Here is a 21,521-nt window from a genome sequence, read left to right as displayed (position 1 = left end):
CTTTTGTCATCACAGAGCTCAGCTCAATCCATTATACTTAAAGAAGCAGCTTCTTAGGTATGTACTAGTAACTCTGGATTAAAACCACTTTAACAGAAATAGATTTAAAAAAATTGCCTGAAGGAAAGACAGAAAGTTAGAAAAATAGGTGTGTATTTAGAATACATACTCATTCAAAGAAAGTGAAAAGATAGAGGTGAAAGAGGGGATCTAAGATAAACCAAAGCATTAGCTTATATTTTTGAAGAGACTAAGGAGAGGGGCAGCCTAACTTAACAAAAATGCAAATATGGGCCTTAAAAAAGAAATAAAGGATCTGCCAGAAATTTGGTGAATGTATTGGCTAGATGTGTCTTGGGGGTGCCTGTCCATTAGCCCTATCAGGGTTTAACATTAGCTTTATCAGTACTTCATTATCTTAATTTAATTAAAAGCTTCAGTAGAAGGCCCTCCCCTTTAATCCCTCAAGCAAAGATGTTAAATACAGACCTAAAAATTATGATTGGAAAGTATAATTGAAACTCTCACTGGAGTTAGAAAGGCTACTAACCACCACCGCCTTTTGGTCTTTTTTTCTTAACAGCTTTATTGAGATATAATTCACATATAATTACCTCATTCAATGGTTTTTACTGAAAGAGTTGTGCAACTATCACTACAATTTGATTTTAGAACATTTTAATCATCCCAGAAAGAAACCGTGTACCCATTAGCAGTCACAACCCATTCACTCCTCTCCCTTCCTGCCTCCCTTTTGGCAATCATTAATCTACTTTCTAACTCTATAGATTTGCCTATTTGGACATTTCATATAAATGGAATCATAATGTGTGGTGTCTTACATACTGTTTTTAACACATTTTTTTTGAGGTTCACAGCATGTTTCAATACTTCATTCACTTTTATTGTCAAATAATCCATTGTATGGCTATACCATCTTTTGTTTATCCATTCGTCATTGTTGAACATTGGGGTTGTTTTTCTTTTTTGGCTATTGTGGATAATGCTGCTATGAACATTCATGCCCAGGTTTTTGTGTGGACATAAGTTTTCATTTCTCTTGGCTGTACACCTAGGAGTGTAATGGCTGGGTCTTGTGGTAACTGTTTAACCTTTTGATGTGTTTAACACCACTTTACAATCTAACCAGCAATGTGGGAAGGTTTCATTTTCTCCACATCCTCACCAATACTTGTTATAGTTTGCATTCTTTTACATGAGGATATGCAGTTATCTCAGTAACATTTGTTGAAGACTATTTTCTCCTATTTAATTGTCTTGTCACCCTTGTTGAAATTCCCCTTTTGTTCTTTTTTAAGAAATGGAGTCTCACTGTGTTGCCCAGGCTGGTCTTTATCTATCTATCTATCTATCTATCTATCTATCTATCCATCCATCCATCTATGTATCTATTTTAAGTCCATGGCCTGCTGAACAGGCTGGTCTTATGCTCCTGGGCCCAAGCAATCCTTCCACATTGGCCTCCCAAAGTGCTGGGATTACAAGCGTGAACCACCGTGTCCAACTCTTTTGTTCTTAAAGAAGACTTTAAGTATTTTGCAATCTTAATTTTTCTAATTTTTCAAAACTTCATTTGTTGAGATTCCAGAAAATAGGGAGTTTGTAATCTTTTGAAAGGCTCTGGTTTACTTTAGTATCATCTGTAAACAAGGCTTAGTAAGTTAAAAAAACAGAAACAAAAAACTATGATTGCCAAGGGATAGTTAAATTACTTTGAAAAATAAACTCAAAGCATACGTTTACATAGGAATGGTTTTGTGTGCTGTTACCTAGGTTCTGAAGATTTCTAAAGAGAAATTTAGAGAAATCTTCAGAACCCAGGTGTAAAATTCCTTTTTGTAGAAATGTTAGAGATCTGAGTTCAGCTGTCTGCTCTTGAACAAGTCATTTACACTATTTGGGCCATTCTCCTCATCTGAAATTTGAGGATATTATAATAGTCCAGGCTCTTCCTAGATCTTATACTCTAGTAGGAATGTGCTACACCAGTGGTTTTCAAGCCCTAGGTGTTTTGTAGAGTCCTAGGTGTTAGAGAAGGGTGCCTTAGGGACTATAATTTGGAAGGAAGGGGGAAGCTTGCATGCGGGGTTGATCTCCTCAGTTCTGCTTTAATCAGGACAGTTCTAGAAATGAGGACTGCTAGAGGAAAGGGTCTGCCGACCCACCATTTTAGGGCATGTGCTTTAACTTGTTTTTTAAATTCATGTGCATGCATTTATACTCTCCATGTAGTCTTACTTGATCCTTTTTTGTGATGGGTGAGCATGCTTTATTAAGATCCTTACTGGAACCAGGGACTACATAGTCTATTCTTAGAATCCCTTAGCACAGTCACCCTTAAATCAGCTGGCTTTTCTTCTGACACCTAACTGGAATAACCCAAGGAAATGAGTAGCTCAGAGTGGAGCATTTCAAGGGAAGGCTAGGGGAAGGCATAGACTTCAGGTTTTGAGCAGCTCAGGCATGTGGTTTTGTCGGGGTAGAAATGGTTTAGGGGAGAGGAGGCAGGACTTTGGAGATAAGTTCCAAAAAGGCAGTGCAAGGCACTGAAGGTAACTTGAGATATGGCCCAGTTGGCAGCATTGCCTAACTCTTGAAAGCCAGGGTGCTGCTCCCTTGTGTTGTACTCTACCCTTCAGCACTTATAATCAGGGCATCATGATCAGTTTGGAAGCTATGAACCACACACAGCCATTCCTAATTGAGCATAGTTGCTGCTCTTTACTCTTCACACTGTATATTACTGTCTGTTCATCCATTCTCGTCTTGTTTTCAATAAATGATAGAAATAAAAGGAGATATGTATATGTTCTGGCGGGACGAAATAGCAGCAAGTCCTGTCATCTTACACTGCTTTTAATTCCCTCTTCTTTATTTTCTTTGCAAGTTTCCCCATTTTTGTATACCTAAAACCTGTTGCCTTTAAATGCTTTAGGGCATTGTGTATTTTATTTTCTGTAAAGAAAAATATGGACATTGGTGGTCAAAAAATATGTACATTGATTTGTGTCAGAGTATTTCTTGTCTTTTGAACTGTGTTATCTGTATTCTTCTCGGATGCCGTATTTTTCTAAGAATACTCAATTGTGTAATTAGATTGAAATTATAATTGTTACCCCAATTCCCAGAACTAGTTTTACTCTGTTGCCACACTTTAGAAATGGTTTTGCTTTAGAGAATTCACTCCTACCCTGTCAGGAATTGTAACACTATGGAAAGGTTTCAAAAATCAGCAACTCTGTTTCACATTTGTAATAACTTTTTATTAACATAGTAAGTTCAGCAAAACATCACTGATTTGAACTAATTTGTCACATTGGTCTGAATTATATGGTAAAAGAAATTTTTGTTTTTGCCCTTTTTGTTCTGTTTTTTTCAGGTCAGAGTTCTGCTGGATTTGCATGTTAAACATTTTGTATACAAATATGTATTAGATGTACAGGTTGAGTATCCCTTATCTGAAATGCTTGAGACCAGAAGTATTTCAGATCTCGGATTTTTTTTTGGGTTTTGGAATATTTGCATTTATACTTACCGGTTGAGCATCCCAAATCTGAAAATCTGAAATCCAAAATGCTTCATTAAGCATTTCCTTTGAGCTTCATGTCAGCACTCAAAAAGTTTTGGATTTTGGAGCATTTCAAATTTTGGAGTTTAGGATGGTCACCCTATGCTTTAAAGCAATTTATTTTTCTCTAATTAAATATGTCTTCTGCAATCTTTTACTTTATTAATTTGTTTGATAATTTGTTTGTGTAGACAGTACCAATGGTAATGTCATCCATTTGAATTACAGAAAATTTATAGTAAAAGGTTTTGGTTTGTTTCTTTGATTCAAAAGGAATATAGATAGTATACATTTGTCGAACACTTTGCTTTTTAAAGCACTTTTACAGCCTTGTCATTTCTTGCTCCTAACAACCTGTGGCATGGAGGGGAAGATGTTATTGTCCTTGTTTGACAAAAAAGCAGGCAGAAGCCACGCCTGGTGAAAGGCCTGCATCACCACTCCCCTCTGCGCCTGCCACGTTACCTCTCCTTCGGAGCACCTGCATCGCCATTCCCCTCTGTATCTGCCTTTTTTTTTCTGTGCTGTAGCTTCAGAGGAACTTGGTAACAAGAAGAGCATATTCCTTTTACAACCCCTCAATCTGATCAGCACTTAGTGTGTTTTCAGTGTTTTGCTTGTTTACTGGATTTCATTATGTCACTTGCAGAATTAAGAGAAATGTTAATTGGGCCTGGTGGAAATACTATGAAACTCTAGATCTGGTATATTGTCAGCTTTGGGGATTTGTGTTTAGCAGTTGCCTATGTTCTTAATTCATCTGTGACTTGGAGTGTACAAATGACTTGAAAAAAATTTTTTTCCTGGGTAATCAATAATATTTATTAGTTTCAATACATGGGCTCTAATTGCCAGAATACCTCTTTTTTATGAGGAATGGCATTGAAAATCATGAGGCCATAGAAGATATTTATTCTGTTTATACAACTAGTTTTCTTTCCATTATATAAAAGAGAAAATCCTTAAAAATTAATTAGCTTATTAGTAATTACCAAGTGAAAGTAAAACTAGAACTCAGCTCACTGATGAAGTTGAATTTTCTCTAGCTATTTCAACCCTCTTTAAGAAATTTTGGATTTTTTTTGCTGTAGTATTTGAGACAGGCATGTTTGTTTCAAGTCACCTTGAAAATTACATTCTTTCCTTTTTGAGCTACTAACTGACATAATAATACTATTGCAAATTTTGCAAAATCATGTTTTTCCTGTAACATTTAGGATCCTTCAATAGTTGGTTTGTTTGTACTAATTGATTGAGAAATAATTTTTCTGGAAAATATTCAGATAGAAAAATAATTTTTAATTCTTGATTGTTCAGCTTCCATAGAGACTGCACTCCCAGCTCTTGTTGTTCCCATCTTGGAGCCCTGTGGTAATTCAGAGTGTCTGCACATTTTTGTAGATTTGCATTCTGGAATGTTTCAATTGATGCTTTATGGACTTGGTAAGTTACTAAATGATATAATCATTCAATGTAAGAAAAATTATTTTTAACAAAAACAAAATAAAGATTTTCTGTCATTAGGTAATAGAAAGAATGGTATATGCAGTGTTGAAAGTGGGTATGGAGGGCGCGGTGGCTCACGCCTGTAATCCCAGCACTTTGGGAGGCCGAGACGGGCGGATCACGAGGTCAGGAGATCGAGACCATCCTGGCTAACATGGTGAAACCCCGTCTCTACTAAAAATACAAAAAATTAGCCAGGCGTGGTGGCAGGCGCCTGTAGTCCCAGCTACTCGGGAGGCTGAGGCAGGAGAATGGCATGAACCCGGGAGGCGGAGCTTGCAGTGAGCCGAGATCGTGCCACTGCAGTCCAGCCTGGGCAACAGTGTGAGACTCCGTCTCAAAAAAAAAAAAAAAAAAAAAAAAAGAAAGTGGGTATGGAAACCATAACTCTGACTGATGTCAGTTCCTCGGGGCCGTTTTAACTACTTTGGATTTTCTTGTAGCAGATGTTAAACTTCCCAGTATAAAGCACATTCATGTTTCCTTATGCAAAATTAATAATGTTGATGGCTGCTATTTTTTAGGTTAACTTATCTATCCCAGTAGCTCAGTTTCTGTTTTACCACTGGGTGACATGGAAATCACAATAAGGAATTCTAATGTCATTTGTGGCTGAAGAACATTTTTATGACAGTAGAAACATCTAAGATGACTTGAGGTACAGAATCCTGGAGGAAAGGATTTTTTTTTCTGGCCTAAACACAGTAGAAATTAAAGTTTGATTTCTTACTTGTTCTGTTACTGAGTCAGTGTTCTGAAATGATGAAATAAGAATTTAGTGTTTTTGTATTGCTGTTGGACAGTGTTCTTGAATATATTAGGACATCTGCTATTTGAAATTAATATTCAGCTAGAAAGGTTGAAAATAAAGGGCTTTCTGGTTATATTTTATAGCTATAGATTTTTTTTCTATGGGCTGCTCATGGAAAACTGAACTAATTACTTTGAAGGACATCACATTTATGATGGCTAAGTGACGCATTTATGAATTACTTTAACTGTGGGTTCCAAATAAGGCAAATATTGTTTGTTCTTAAAAACTTATATTTAGGCCGGGCGCAGTGGCTCACGCCTGTAATCCCAGCACTTTGGGAGGCCGAAGCGGGCAGATCACAAGGTCAGGAGATCGAGACCATCCTGGCTAACATGGTAAAACCCCATCTCTACTAAAAACACAAAAAATTTGCCAGGCGTGGTGGCAGGTGCCTGTAGTCCCAGCTACTCAGGAGGCTGAGGCAGGAGAATGGCGTGAACCCAGGAGGCAGAGATTGCAGTGAGCCAAGATCGCGCCACTGCACTCCAGCCTGGGGCGACTCAGCAAGACTCCGTCTCAAAAACAAAAAAAAAACAAAAAAAAAACCTTATATTTAACTGTTTTTCTGATTATTAACATAGTACATACTCATAAATAAAAAACTTAAACACACAAAAATTAGAAAAGCACAGAAAATAGTCTTTTAGGGATGTATACTTGTCTTAGCAGCTCAGGCTGCCGTATCAAAATATCATAGACTAGGTGACTTAAACAACAGAAATTTATTTTGTCATAGTTCTAGAGGCCAGAAATTCAAGATCAAGGTGTCAGCATGGTTGATTTCTGATGAGGGCTCTCTTTCTAGCTTGTATATAGATTGTATATAGACAGCTGCCTTCTTGCTGTGTCTTCACATGGCTGAGAGAGCAACTTCTCTGGCATCCGTTCTTATAAGTCTGCTACTGATCCCTTCATGAAGTCCCTACCTTCATGACCTCATTTAAACCTAATTGCCTCCCAAAGACCCCTTCTCCAAATACCATCACACTGAGGATTAGGGGTACAGCATATGGATCTTGGGGGGACATAGTTGATCCCATAGCGGTGCTTTTCTAATTTTTTCTATACTTTGTCCCCATTAGTCAAAATCATTTTTTGTCTTGCTTTTTTTTGCTCATTATTCTGTTTACTATCATTTTCTAGTGTCATTAAAAATTTTGACTTAATTTGCAAGCTGATCTTCAGCCAACAGCTCTTCTATATGCCAGAGATCATTTGTGTTTCATAAGTGAACATTTCAGTGGAGTTTTTTGTTTTTATGATTTTTAAGGTTCTAAGTCTAGTAATACTATGGGTTTTAAATACTTATAATTTAAAAATACTGATTAAGTAGACTAGGAGTTTGGGGAATTAAAATATAGGCAAAGAACGGATTCATGTATTTGTTACTTATTCTTTCTGCCAGTGTACATTTGCTATTAGTTGTCATATCTGTAATGCTCCCTAAATGTTAAAGAGGGAAAACAAATTAGGTTGGCTTATATCTAATGGTACATTTAGTTTAATTTTTCTCTGACTCAAAAACAACATGATTTTCTGCCTTAAACAATAATTTTCATTTGTTTTACGCTACCTAGATAAAGATTTTGTTTCTCATGTAAGCAATTAATTAATGAAGTGCTTTATTCTGTAGACCAGGCCACTCTGGATGACATGGAGAAGTCTGTGAATGATGATATGAAACGAATCATACCCTGGATTCAGCAACTTAAGTAAGCTTATTTATATAGCTCAAGACTAAAAATGGAAACTTACTTTGACAAGATATGTTTTCTTCTCCATCATTACTCTTGGTCATTCACTGTCCTTAAGGTTTATGACATGAAACTTAAGTGCCTTTTGGTACCTTAGAATCTAAATTCTCTTGGAATAGTTCCAAGATGTCAGTTTCTCATATCAAATTCTCCTCTGGAGCAAATACAGGTGTGAAGGGCATAACACTCAACTTTCATCCCTTACCACATTTTCTTCTATACAAGCACTTTACAAATCACTTACACAATGAATTTTATTCTATCAAGCATTCTCTGTAATAAAGTCCTATTTGTTCTTATCCAGGGTAATCGTCATGGTTGACTACCAACTGACACTTTCAAAATAGTCATTTCTGCTTCTCGAACACAGTCATTGAATTTGTCTCAAAATCCTTTAAATGCTTCACACTGTTAAACTAAATAAAATTGAAAATGGAGCTAGATATAATTCTGTGGAGTTTCATTACCACTCTGGTACACAAAGGTACCCTTATAGCAACTCTAACAAACGCTTTCTTAAAATTAATAGAATTCCAAAGGATAAAAAAAAAATTCAGAGACTAAAACCAAAACTGGCAAATGGAGAAGGGGGTGGGGGGGTGGGGGTGGGGCGGTATCTAAAGAAAAGACTATAAAGTGGGATCTGTTGTTCTTATAATCTTTTAGCCTCTGCCCTTCCCTTTAGCCAATATTTGAAAAACTCAATATAACCAAGTAATGTTTTCATTAACAGGGCATGATTTTTTTTTTCTTTTCTTTTTTTTTTTTTTTTTTTCTGAGACAGGGTTTTGCTTTGTTGCCACCCAGGCTGGAGTGGAGTACAATAGTGTGATCTCAGCTCACTGCAACCTCTGCCTCCCAGGCTCAAGCGATTCTTCTACTTCAGCCTCCTAAGTGGCTGGGACCACAGGTGCATACCACCATGCCCAGCCAATTTTTATATTCAGGGCATGATTTTTTATTTTATTTTATTTATTTATTTATTTTTTATTGAGACAGAGTCTCACTCTCTTGCCCGGGCTGGAGTGCAGTGGCGTCATCTCGGCTCACTGCAACCTCTGCCTCCCGGGTTCAAGGGATTCTCCTGCCTCAGTCTCCCGAATGGCTGGGATTACAGGTGTGTGCCACCATGCCAAACTAATTTTTTTGTATTTTTAGTAGAGACGGAGTTTCACCTTGTTGGCCAGACTGGTCCCAAACTCCTGACCTCAGGTGTGATGTGCCTGCCTTGGCCTCCCAAAGTACTGGGATTACAGGCGTGAGCCACTGTGCCCAGCGCAGCGCATGATTTTTAAAGCCAGTAGATAGATAATATTATGTGAGCCCTTTTTTTTTGAGCAGCTATTTAGTTTATCTGTATGTGAAAAAAAATCAGTCATTAATCTGGGTAATGATTTCTAAAACTTTTAGTGTTTTAGCATCATTGTGCATTTTGGCTAAATAAGCAAGGTTTAAATATCCTAACATGCTTAATAATTCACATCTTGCATAATTTGAGGTTGTTTATCTGGCAGTTCTAGCTGCCCAAAATATAAACTAAAACCAGAAAGTTAAGTCCCAAAAGCCTTTAACTTACCAAATGTGTGCCTGTACGTAAACTTACATAATTTATTTATAAGAAAAGTCCCCAGATTGTCACTTATAATAGTGTTTCTCAGATGATCTGTGGTGAATGACCAGTTTATCACTAATCTATCATGGGACACTGATTTTTCAAAATAACTTTATTGAGGTATAATTTACATACCATAAAAATGCACCCATTTTAAGTGTACAATTCAATGATTTGTAGTAAATTTACTGACTTTTGCGAGCATCACCACAGTCCACTTTTAGAACATGTAGGACATTTCCATCACCCCAAAGAAATGTCCATTTATAGTTAGTAACCATTCCCAACCTCAGAAAACTATGAATCCACTTTCTGTTTGCCTTTTCTGGTCATTTCATATAAAGTAGAATCAAAATATGCTGTCTTTTGTGACTGGCTTCTTTCACTTAGCATAATGTTTTCAAGGTTCATCCGTATTGTAGCATGTATCAGTACTTCATTCCTTTTTATGACTGAATAATATTTCACTGTATGGATATACCACATTTGGTTTATCCATTCATCAATTGATGAACATTTGGGTTGTTTCCACTTTTTGGTTATTATGCATAATGATGCTGTGAACATTCATGTGTAAGTCTATATGTGGACTTATGTTTTCTTTTCTCTTGGAGTAGAACCAAGGAATGGAACTGCTAGGGCGTACAGTAATTTGTTTAGCTTTTAAAAGAAAATGCCAAACTGTTTTCCAGAGTGGCTGTGCCATTTTACAACCTCATCAGTAATGTTGCGAGAATTTCCATTTCTCTACATCCTTGCCAACAATTGTTACTGTCTTTGAATATAGACATCCTAATGAGTATGAAGAAGTATCTCATTGTGATTTTGATTTATATTTCCCTAACAAATAATGATGTTGAGCATCTGTTTGTTCATGTGATTACTTTTTTAAATAATGTGCAATAAAAATGAATTCTAGGAAAAAAGAAATGAAAGAACATATATAAGATATAAGCCCCAATGTTTTTTATTGGAATCAACAGATAAAGTTATACTTCAATAAATATAATCAGAACAAACAGGAAAAAAGAAAATTATAGAAACTGTGTACATTTTTCATTGAAAGTGTATACACAGGCAATTAATATAGAAAGTCACTTAGACTCAAGTTTTTTGTCCCGCAGAATCATAACAAATAATGAAGAGTGAAATAGCAATTCCAGATCGACTTTGAAAAGGCCACCTTGTATATCAGTATTTAGAATTTTTAATGTGACACATGAGCTTTTTTCTTGTTTGTAATAACTTGTCTGCATTGGATTGATGATCATGCTAATCATGAGAGATGTTTCTCATGTTTTCCTTTTAATAACATACGTAGTAGAGGTATCATTCTCACAAAGGTATGTTGATGGGAATCAAAGTAGAGATTTGAAATAAATTTTAGCAAGTTCAGGATATTCATTTTTAACTTTTATTCAAAATGAAGCAAGTGATGGTATATTTTCAAAATTTATCTTCATTCCTTCATCAGTAACCAGTTCTTGCATTTGATCCATAGAGTTGTAGTTAAATTTGTCTTTCAATGAAAAAAACAAAATGGTTTCCAGAACAGTTGACAAACTACCCTTAAAATGTCATATATTATAACATGGTTTTACTGCACATAACTGGTATACAGTTTGTACCACATGCAACTTGCCACACAAATGTATCAGCACCCAGTCTGGTCTTTGTCCTATTTATCAAGGCAAGTCTGCCGATCATGAGCTGGGATGTTGTGGCATCGTTATGCTGCTGTGAAAATTCTTATTTTCTGTAGTTTCATTATGCATCAGTGGAGTTTGTGAACCAGCCATTTTATCCCTTTTTTACATATTATATGGTATCCTAGCTTCAAGGATAGATAATCAAATAAAAGGAATAAGAGGAGTACTATATTAAAAACATCAGTGAAATCTGGCAGCTTACCTGAAAGGGACGTGGGAACAAAGGTAGTTAATACTACTGGGACCTGCTAGGTATACTACACACTTCACACATACACAATTTAAAAACTGGGGCTATATAAAGAATGTTGAGATTAGTTGGTGCTGTCTTTAAACTGTAGGAAATCTGTCACTCCTTAATAATAAACTAACATAGTATCTCATCCTTATAGTTAATTCTACCTTATAACTAAGATCATTCACATTGCAGTTTAAACTTCTTAAACTAAAACTAGAATTGACAGTAATGCAAAACTATGAAAAAATGATTTGTCATTATGGCCATGTGTCCTTTTATTAGTTCAGTTAAATTTCAATTAATTGTTTTTTTTTAATGGTCTTTAATCATTTGTAAATTGATAGCACACAGATAATTAGAAAAGTCTCAGATTTGATGTGGATTATCACTTTTAAATTCAGGTTTTGGCTTGGACAACAGCGTTGCAAGCAGTCTATAAAACATCTGCCTACGATAAGCAGTGAAACATTGCAGCTTTCCAATTACTCAACTCATCCTATTGGAAACCTTTCTAAGAATAAACTGTTCATTAAACTTACCCGCCTTCCGCAATACTACATTGTAAGTATGCAAAGGAGTGATTTGGAGTGATCAAGTTTAGTAATTCTGTTAGTATCTTGAATGACTTATTGTTTAACTTGCCAATGAATTTTATTGAATATTTGACTTTCGTATAGTGAAACCCAGGGGTTTAGAATGGGGGAGAGAGGAATGTCATGTCTCAGTTGGGGAACATAAGGTATAACCCCATCCCTCACTCTAGGGTGTGTCCTATGTTGAGGCCTAGTCTTTGATTGGAATGAGACAGCTCTGTAAGAATAAAAAATTTGAGACCAATTCCTATAAAGGTCTGGTGATGTTTTGATGTCAGATAAACTTGTTTCACTTGAATATTAACTTGTATAGTGAAACCTTTCAAATATGGACTGGCTGAATTAGCTTTATTTTTTCATCCTTCTTTGATTGAAGGCATCTTTCATTTTATTGAGTATGTGTTCCTTTCAGTGCACAGTAAGGTCCTCTCTTATTCCTTTTTCACTGTTTCTGTATGTTTTTTAGTTTCTTTATTTTTGAATTGTTAAAATTTGCAATAATTTTAAATATGAACTCATCCTGAATATATTTTCCTGCTTGTTGAAATTTCTGGCCGGGCGCGGTGGCTCACACCTGTAATCCTAGCACTTGGGAGGCCGAGGCGGGCGGATCACGAGGTCAGGAGATTGAGACCATCCTGGCTAACACGGTGAAACTCTGTCTCTACTAAAAATACAAAAACAAAAAATTAGCCAGGCGTGGTGGCGGGCGCCTGTAGTCCTAGCTACTCGGGAGGCTGAGGCAGGAGAATGGTGTGAACCCGGGAGGTGGAGCTTGCAGTGAGCTGAGATCGTGCCACTGCACTCCAGCCTGGGCGACAGAGTGAGACTCTGTCTCAAAAAAAAAAAGAAAGAAAGAAAGAAATTTCTGTATATACCAAGTAGATATGTTGGCTAAGAATCTATGTTTTACAAATTTTAATTCAGGCCAGGTGTGGTGGCTCATGCCTGTAAAACTAACACTTTGGGAGGCCGAGGCAGGAGGATCACTTGAGCCCAGAAGTTTGAGGTCAGCTTAAGCAATATAGTGAGACCTCGTCTCTTATAAAAATAAAATAAAAATAAAAATTTTAATTCAAGATTGTTTGTTGAAAGTAATGGGAGTGAACTTTTTAAGGTTTTGACCTGTACTTTTAAAAGATACTATTTTAAAAGGACACCATTGTAGGCTGACATATCTTAAGCTCGGGATACTTATGTAGACTAATGAGTCTGTCATTGATCTGAATTTTTCTTTTTTCTGAATTTTAAAACAGCAGCTGTAGAACTAGATTTGGCCCACTACAAAAGACTATTGTTTCAGTTCTCAGTGAGCTTGCTTGGTCTACATGTGAAATGATAATACAGAATACATGCATCATAGCGAAACCCATGAACATACAAAGATCTCTTATAATCAGCCATGCACAAAATAAGATAAAAATGGTTATAATTTATTATTTTCTGACATTTAACCAGGCTTTAATGTCAGTGACCAGTGATCTATTATAAAGCAATAATTTGTTTCACATGGTTTAGACCAAAACTGAGTGTAGATTATTCCTCGTCCTCTAGATTTATCACTTAGGGGTGATATGTTCATAGAAGTGGAAAGAACTACTAACATGGACATTAAAAAGAACAGAGGAAAGTCTTGCTGCGGTTGATCTCTCTTTAAATGTCTTTCTGCCATTTTACCTTTCTTTTTTGGTTAGCTTTATTAAGATATAACTTACATAAAGTAAAAATACAGACTTTTAGCATGAGTTCTGATAAATGCATACAGTTGTGTAGCCTCCATCTCAGGGCACAGAACAGATCCATTATACCCCAAAATTCCCTCATAATACCCCTTATAATCAGCCCCCTCCAACTAGTAATCACTGACCTGTTTTCTGTCTCTATAGGTTTGCCTTTTCCGTCCAGTTTCTTTGACTCAGCATAATGCCTTTGACATTCATCTGTGTTGTTGTGTGTATAATAGTTCCTTCCTGTTGTTGCAGAGTAGCATTCCATGGTGTGGGAGTACCACAGTTTGTGTTTAATGAGTCACTCATTGAAGGACATTGGGGTTGTTTCCAGTTTGGGGTAATTTTGACTAAAGCTGTTAAACATATGCGTATAGATTTTTGTGTGTGTTCATAAGTTGTCATTTTTTATTTCATCTTGGATAAGTAACTAGGAGTGGGATTATTGGGTCATACGGTAAATGTGTGTTTAACTTTGTAGAAAACTGCCAACTGTTTTCCAAAGTGATGTACTATTTTGCATTCCAGCCAGCAATATATGAGAGTTCTCGTTGCTCCTCATTCTTGCCAACAGTTAGTCATTAGAATTTTTTAAAATTATTAACCATTCTGATAGGTATGTAGTGGTGTCTTATCTAATTTACACTGCCCTAATGGCTGAAGATGTTGAGCATATTTTCATGTGCTCATCCTATCTTCTTTGGTGAAATGGCCATTTGACTTTTAATTTTAACATTTCCTGAGGTACATCATCAGTGTGATGCTTTCCTGAAGAGTATGTGTGGGGAGGAGGGGGAGCAAGGGAGAAAGGAAGCAGGAAGAGAGATGGAAAAGAATGTGTGTTGGTCAGGAGCCTTTCCTAATGGCATATATTTTTGTCACTAAAGTATTTAGGGGACTTTTCTTAAATTTTAGCTAGACCTTAGAAACAGTAAGCAGGTATAGTAGAAAGAACAAGGCCTCTGGAGCCAAACTTCTGGAATCAAAGCATGAGTCTGTCACTTACTACATGTGTGACCTTGGGCAAGTAACTTGCTTTTTTTGTGCCTCAGTTTCCTCATCACAAAAATAAAGATAAGCCAGTTGTGGTGGCTCATGCCTGTAATCCCAGTACTCTGGGAGGCCAAGGCGGGTGGATCACCCGAGGTCAGCAGTTCAAGACCAGCTTGGACAACATGGCAAAACCCCACCTCTAATAAAAATACAAAAAATTAGCCTAGTGTAGTGGCACATACCTGTAATCCCAGCTACTTGGGAGGCTGAGGCACAAGAATCGCTTGAACCTGGGAGGCGGAGGTTGCAGTGAGCTGACATTGTGCCACTGCACTCCAGCCTGGGTGACAGAGTGAGACTCTGTCTCAAAAAAACAAACAAACAAAGAAACCTACTTCACAGGGTTATTAGGAAGATTAAATATGTTAGCATCTGTAAAGTATTAGGACAATACTTGGCACGTATTAAGCTTTGTATCAGTGTTAACTGTCAATATTGTTACCCTCACAGTGACCATATTTTTCAGTTGAAAAATTAGGGTTTGTTTTTACATGTTTCCAAGTATGAGGGATGGTTGTCATTTTTCTCTGCCTTAATAATGGAATTTTTAGGATGTTTGAGTGGTTAAGGGAGGCAGCAGAGCAATTTAAAATAGATACCATTCTAGAAAATTTAGCAGACTGTATTAGTCTGTTTTAGCGCTGCTGATAAAGAAATACCTGAGACTGGACGATTTACAAAAGAAAGAGGTTTAACTGGACTCACAGTTCCATGTGACTGGAGAGGCCTCAGAATCATGGTGGAAGGCAAGGAGGAGCAAGTCACAGCTTACGTGGATGGTGGCAGACAAAGAGAGAGCTTGTGCAAAGAAACTCCCATTTTAAAAACCATCAGATTTCGTGAGACCCATTCACTATTACGAGAACATCACAGGAAAGACCTGCCCCCATGATTCAGTCGTCTCCCACCAGGTCCCTCCCACAACACATGGGAATTATGGGAGCTACAAGATGAGATTTGGGTGGGGACACAAAGCCAAACCATATCACAGACCTACTGGATTTAGGCATATATATATATATTTTTTCAATTTATAAGCTGAGGTGTGAATATCAAGAACACTTAATACATAATAGTTTAAATGCCCCATTTGTTATAGTTTATGGTTGCTTTTGCTTTTATCATTCTTCTTTGGTCTCATCTACTTTTTGGAAAACAAATTATGTATTTGCTAGGAATGCTTTTTTTTGATACGATTGATTTAACCTCTTTTTTTTTTTTTTTAAGACATCTACATTAGATTTATAATTCTGAGCCTTACTTGATGATGTACGGAGGAAAGTATCTGACACTTCTTATTTCTCTAAGTCTTATTTCTTTTTGGGATTTTTAGGTTGTGGAGATGTTGGAGGTTCCCAATAAACCCACACAACTGTCGTACAAGTACTACTTCATGTCTGTGAATGCTGCAGATCGTGAAGACAGCCCTGCAGTGGCATTGCTGCTGCAGCAGTTCAAGGAAAACATCCAGGACTTGGTTTTTCGTACAAAAACCGGGAAACAGACCAGAACCAATGCCAAGCGCAAGGTATGATTCCATATGAAAATGAGCACAGAATTTGTGTGTGTTAACTTGGTTGTGTTCTTAACTTGGTTGTGTTCTTTACTCGTTTTTAATATGAGAAAGAACTAAGATACAGTTTTTAAGAGACGAGGCAGCAATAAGGCTTAAGTAACAATTGTCTACATTTTCTTGAAAATGCTTCTGTTTTAATTAAATAATTGTCCACCATTTTCCATGAGAGAACTTGTGAAACACAAAATATTTACTAATAAATTACCAGTGTTTAGGTCAGTATTTACTCAGTAAATACAATAACATTTGTATTGGTTAACTCTGAGCTTTCTTCCAGTATTTTAACTATCTTAATGAATTGCATCACATGTACTTTTTTTTTTTTTACCTGTTTGTGTTCTTTACTTAAATTCTAGTTGTCTGATGATCCATGTCCAGTAGAATCCAAGAAAACGAAACGAGCAGGAGAAATGTGTGCCTTCAATAAAGTTTTAGCCCACTTCGTCGCTATGTGTGATACAAATATGCCATTTGTAGGACTTCGGTTGGAGGTAAGTTTTTTGGAACAGTTGTGGATACCCCAAATGAAAGAGTAGTTTTTAAAATGTGTTGCTCAGGGTATATATAGATTCCATTAGGAAAAGCAGAATGTTTGTGATCCTGTTCATTTTGGGAGGAGTGGTAGGGTTACAATCATAGCATCTCATGGTATACATGTAAAACATGACTTGAATTATTTCATCTCTCTGATTCCAGACTCTGGGTCTTCTGCTCTTTATGGAAATTGAATGTAAATTTTTCCCAGTTAAAAAAAAGTGGACAGGGCTGGGCACGGTGGCTCACACCTGTAATCCCAGCACTTTAGGAGGCCTAGGCGGGTGGATCACTTGAGGTCAGGAGTTTGAGTCCAGCCTGGCCAACATGGTAAAACCCTGTCTCTACTAAAAATACAAAAATTGCCTGCGTGTGGTGGCACATGCCTGTAATCCCAGCTACTTGGGAGGCTGAAGCAGGAGAACTGCTTGAACCCGGGAGGTATAGGTTGCAGTGAGTCAAGATTGCACCACTGCACTCCAGCCTTGGCAAAAAAGCAAGACTCTGTCTCAAAAAAAAAAAAAAAAAAGATAAAAGAAAAAGTGGACAGGCTGAGTGCAGTGACTGATGCCTATAATCCCAGCACTTTGGGAGGCCAAGGTGGAAGGATTGCTTGAGCTTAGGAGTTCAAGACCAGCCTGGGTAACATAGCAAGACCTCATCTCTTTTAAAAAAATTAAAGAAAAACAAGTGGACAGTTTTTAAGAATTAACATTTTACTTTTATACCTGTTAGTAGGAGCATTGTTTAAACCTATTAGAGATGGTTAGTTGATAGCCAGGTGGCTTATTTTTGAGTTGGTAAAGCCGTGTATATTGCTTAAGCCCTAGTAAAACTGGGATCCTTTCTAAGAAGCAGATCAGAAAGAATATTAAACTAAATTTTTACTTTTCTCACATGGGAGAAGCAATAGATTTATGCAGAATTAGTGCCTTGAAAGAATACGCAGTTGTGATATCCAATATAATCCTCAAACGTGAAAGGGAGGTAACAGACCTGCATTTTTTGTATTTCCAAAAAGGAGTTTGGCCAAGGATGGGTAGCCCCTCAAAAGTGATACACTAAAACCCCAGTTATTTCCCTGTAGGTTAAAGTTTTATGTTTTGTAAGAATCCCCTCCTCTGTAAGTTATTGTGAATGAAGGAGAGACCTGGAAATGTGGAAATGGACTTTTTCAGTTGGGCTGATGATGATGGCCTTGGGAAGATTTGTTGAAAATAGCTTTCATGCTTTAGAACAGGGATTGGGAAACTTTTTCTGTAAAGAGCCAAATATAAATATTTTAGACTTTGTCGGTCAAGTGGTCTCTGTTATAGCTACTCAAATCTGCTGTTGTAGTGTGAACCAGCCAGAGCTGATATTTAAACAAATGAGCATGGCTGTGTTATGGTAAAAAACTTCATTTACAAAAACGGGCAGTGGGCCGGGCGCGGTGACTCATGCCTGTAGTCCCAGCACTTTGGGAGGCCGAAGTGGGCAGATCACCTGAGGTCAGGAATTTGAGACCAACCTGGCCAACATGGTGAAACCTCGTCTCTACTAAAAATACAAAACTTAGTTAGGCGTGGTAGCGGGCGCCTGTAATCCCAGCTACTCGGGAGGCTGAGGCAGAAGAATTGCTTGAACCTGGGAGGTGGAGGTTGCAGTGAGCCAAGATCACGCCACTCTAGCCTGGGTGACAGAGCGAGACTCCTTCTCAAAACAAACAAAAAAACCAGGCAGTGGGCTGGATTTGGCTCATGAGCTGTTGTTTGCCAACTCCTGCTTTACAGGAATTTGGGATCTGTAGGCAGAGGATAAGGTGTGAAACTGTAAAGAGCCGAGAGAGAAACCCAAGCCTAGAAACAGGCACCTAAAATAAATACTCATGTCCTTGATGACCCAGCTCCTAGTACTGTGAGCTTGATGAATGTCCTCTTATCTGGATACTGGCCTTAGCTCCTAAACTGTGGAGTGTGTCCATGTTTCCTATGTAATTGACTGTGTTCTTAAACTCTTTTATTGTGTTATTTGGATTGATAATATGAATATCATTCAGTTACTACCTTTGCAGTGGGAAGGGAAGATGGATATATGGTGCTGAGGCAAAGCAATGCATTTATATCCTCTCTTCCCCTACCCACAGGCCAGAATTGGCAAAAATGTGTGTCTTTGTAGGCCTACGTAGGTTAATGACTGTAGACATACGTCTTCTCTGTCCACCTTCTCTGTATTCCTATACCTGCTGCACATATGGGACACAGATGAACATTCTGTAGTGCTCTATTGAACTCAGTCAAGCTCTTAAAAACTTACCTACTTTTTATTCTCAGTGAACATTCTAGCTATGTTAAAGATAAAAGCAAGTATATTTTCTGCTTAAAGTAATTTAGGCTGAGATGTGAATAACTAAAACTAAATCTCATCTTACAAGGGATGTTTATATATCTTTTTTTTTTGAAATGGAGTTTCATTCTTGTTACCCAGGCTGGAGTGCAATGGCGCAATCTTGGCTTACTGCAACCTCCGCCTCCCCGATTCAAGCGATTCTCCTGCCTCAGCCTCCCAAGTAGCTGAGATTACAGGCGTACACCACCACACCCAGCTAATTTTTGTATTAGTAGAGACGGGGTTTTACCATGTTGGCTAGGCTCGTCTCGAACTCCTGACCTCAGGTGATCCAACTGCCTCGGCCTCCCAAAGTGCTGGGATTACAGGTGTGAGCCAGTCCACCTGGCCGGATGTTTATATATCTGATTGATAGAATAGCAGCAGTATTTTTGAGCTGGCCCACACTTCATTTCCTTTTGAATCTGAACCCCTACTTCCTATTTGGTAGCAGCTATTTTTCTAAACCTTTCCCTTTCCCAGGCCCAAAGAGCAGGGCTCACTCAAATACTTGGAACTTCCTTAAATCCTTTCCAGAACATGGTAGATATAAATAGTCTGTCATGCAAGACCTGGGAATATCTGCCAAAAGCAAGCATTTCTTTAGATCAGATGACTTTCTGGCATACCGTAATTACTTGCAGTCCCATGGAAAGGGTTTCAGGCACTATCTCTGCATTTATCTTTTTAATTTGCTTTCTGAATCCTTTAATTGGGAAATAGATGTCATTGGGTAAATGCACAAATTGGAAATCTTTTCTTGGGTTTCACATAGGAAGTAGTTTAATTCTTAAAAATGTATTTCAGAAATGTTGTAAACTAAAAAATATTGTTTAGAAATAAGCTATGACAGTGACTCAAACATTGTTTTGAACAAACAGAAGAGAATTACATGAGAAACCATTCTTGTGGCCTCTTGAACTACTAAAATTGATTCTAGATTACTTTTTTTGGCTCCCTGCAAAAATTAGACTAATCTCCTAAATTTTGAATATTTGCCACTTGTGGAGGTGTTTCTTAAACTAGATGCACTGGGACAGCTTTGCGTTCCACTGGACTTCGTGTCGTTTCCCAGGGAATCTAATGATGGGGATAATACTCATGCCTAATATGTTGTAACTTGGGGAAAGAATGGTCCTAGAACAGGTGCCACAAGAATAGAGACCATAGTACTTAGAAATGGTAGTTGTTTTTGTAAAATTGGTGGTCTGATATAATTGTTTTTCTCTTTCTAGTTGTCCAATCTGGAGATTCCACATCAAGGAGTGCAAGTGGAAGGTGATGGCTTCAGCCATGCAATTCGCTTATTAAAGTAAGCCCCTGTCATGTGTTTCACTTGGTGCCACATGTTGCAGTCACACTCTGAAAGCTGCTTCTCTTTCATGAGACAACGTAGAGCAGTGTTCAGAACCTGTGCGTGTTGTGGATTTCTGCATAGAGTTACTGGGGTCTGGGGGAAGATTCCCTTTAATCTATGGAGTGGCAGTCCAGCATCACTTGGTTTTGTTTTTTTTGTTGTTTGTTTGTTTGTTTGCTTGTTTTGAGACAGAGTCTCATTCTGTTGCTCAGGTTGACTGGAGTGCAGTGGCATGATCTTGGCTCACTGCAGCCTCCCAACCTCTGCCTCCTAGGTTCAAGCAATTCTCGTGCCTCAACCTCCTGAGTAGCTGGGACTACAGGCGCACACCACGACGCCCAGCTAGTTTTTGTGTATTTTTAATAGCGACGGGGTTTTGCCATGTTGACCAGGCTGGTCTCGAACTCCTGGCCTCAAGTGATCCATCCACCTCGGCCTCCCAAAGTGTTGGGATTACAGGCATAAGCCACCGCACCTGGCCTCACTTGGTATTTTTGGATGTCTTTTCTCTTCATTTCTTTGATTCATTCAGCAGATATACATTGAGTGTGACTGTGTGTCAGGCTTGAATTCTGACATCCCCTCAGAATGCTGTGGGTTCATAAAGCAGAGGCATATGGGCTAGTTCAGAAGTCAGGAAGGGTATCCCTGAGGAAGTACCAGTTATACTTGGACTGAAGGAGAGGTGAGAATTAGTCAGAGGAAAGTGGGGCAGAGGTGGTGGGAGGTCCTGACCAGAGGGATAACTGCTAATGTGAAGGCTTGGAGGGAAGAGAGAGCTTGGCATTTTTGTGCTGAAAGGAGTTCGGCATGGCAGGAGATGGGAGAAATGAGGCTGGAAATGTAAGCAGGAAGGGGTCAGATCCTTTAGGCCTGTGTAAATGTCCTTCAACAATTTAGGCTTTATCCTAATGGCACTAAGAAGCTATCAGATGATTTTAAGCTAAAACTGACATCATTAGATAGGTGTTTTTGGAAGCTCAACCTGATAGCAATATGGAGAATAAATTGAATGGGAACAAGACTAAAGTAATGAAACCAGTTGTTGAAGTGGTTCGCATTAGAGTTGTTGGTAGCTCAGAGTAGGGTACG

At 37.9% G+C, this 21,521-nt stretch overlaps 1 protein-coding gene across 5 annotated transcripts in view; it reads left to right on the top strand.

Moving 5' to 3' along the window:
* Positions 1-21,521, top strand: part of MED14 (mediator complex subunit 14) — an 86,367-nt gene that overhangs the window by 27,399 nt on the left and 37,447 nt on the right. For all 5 annotated transcript variants that reach the window (XM_063660620.1, XM_054471525.2, XM_054471523.2 and 2 more), the window contains exons 11-16: positions 4,907-5,032; positions 7,543-7,621; positions 11,624-11,783; positions 15,929-16,123; positions 16,528-16,662; positions 20,308-20,384. In XM_063660620.1, coding sequence (XP_063516690.1) covers positions 4,907-5,032; positions 7,543-7,621; positions 11,624-11,783; positions 15,929-16,123; positions 16,528-16,662; positions 20,308-20,384 — 772 coding nt within the window. The remainder of the gene's footprint in view (positions 1-4,906; positions 5,033-7,542; positions 7,622-11,623; positions 11,784-15,928; positions 16,124-16,527; positions 16,663-20,307; positions 20,385-21,521) is intronic.

Source organism: Pongo pygmaeus, chromosome X (assembly GCF_028885625.2).
Source record: "Pongo pygmaeus isolate AG05252 chromosome X, NHGRI_mPonPyg2-v2.0_pri, whole genome shotgun sequence".
Lineage (NCBI taxonomy): Eukaryota > Metazoa > Chordata > Mammalia > Primates > Hominidae > Pongo > Pongo pygmaeus.
The sequence above is the reverse complement of the archived record's forward strand: the minus strand, read 5'-3'. Positions and strand labels throughout refer to the sequence as shown.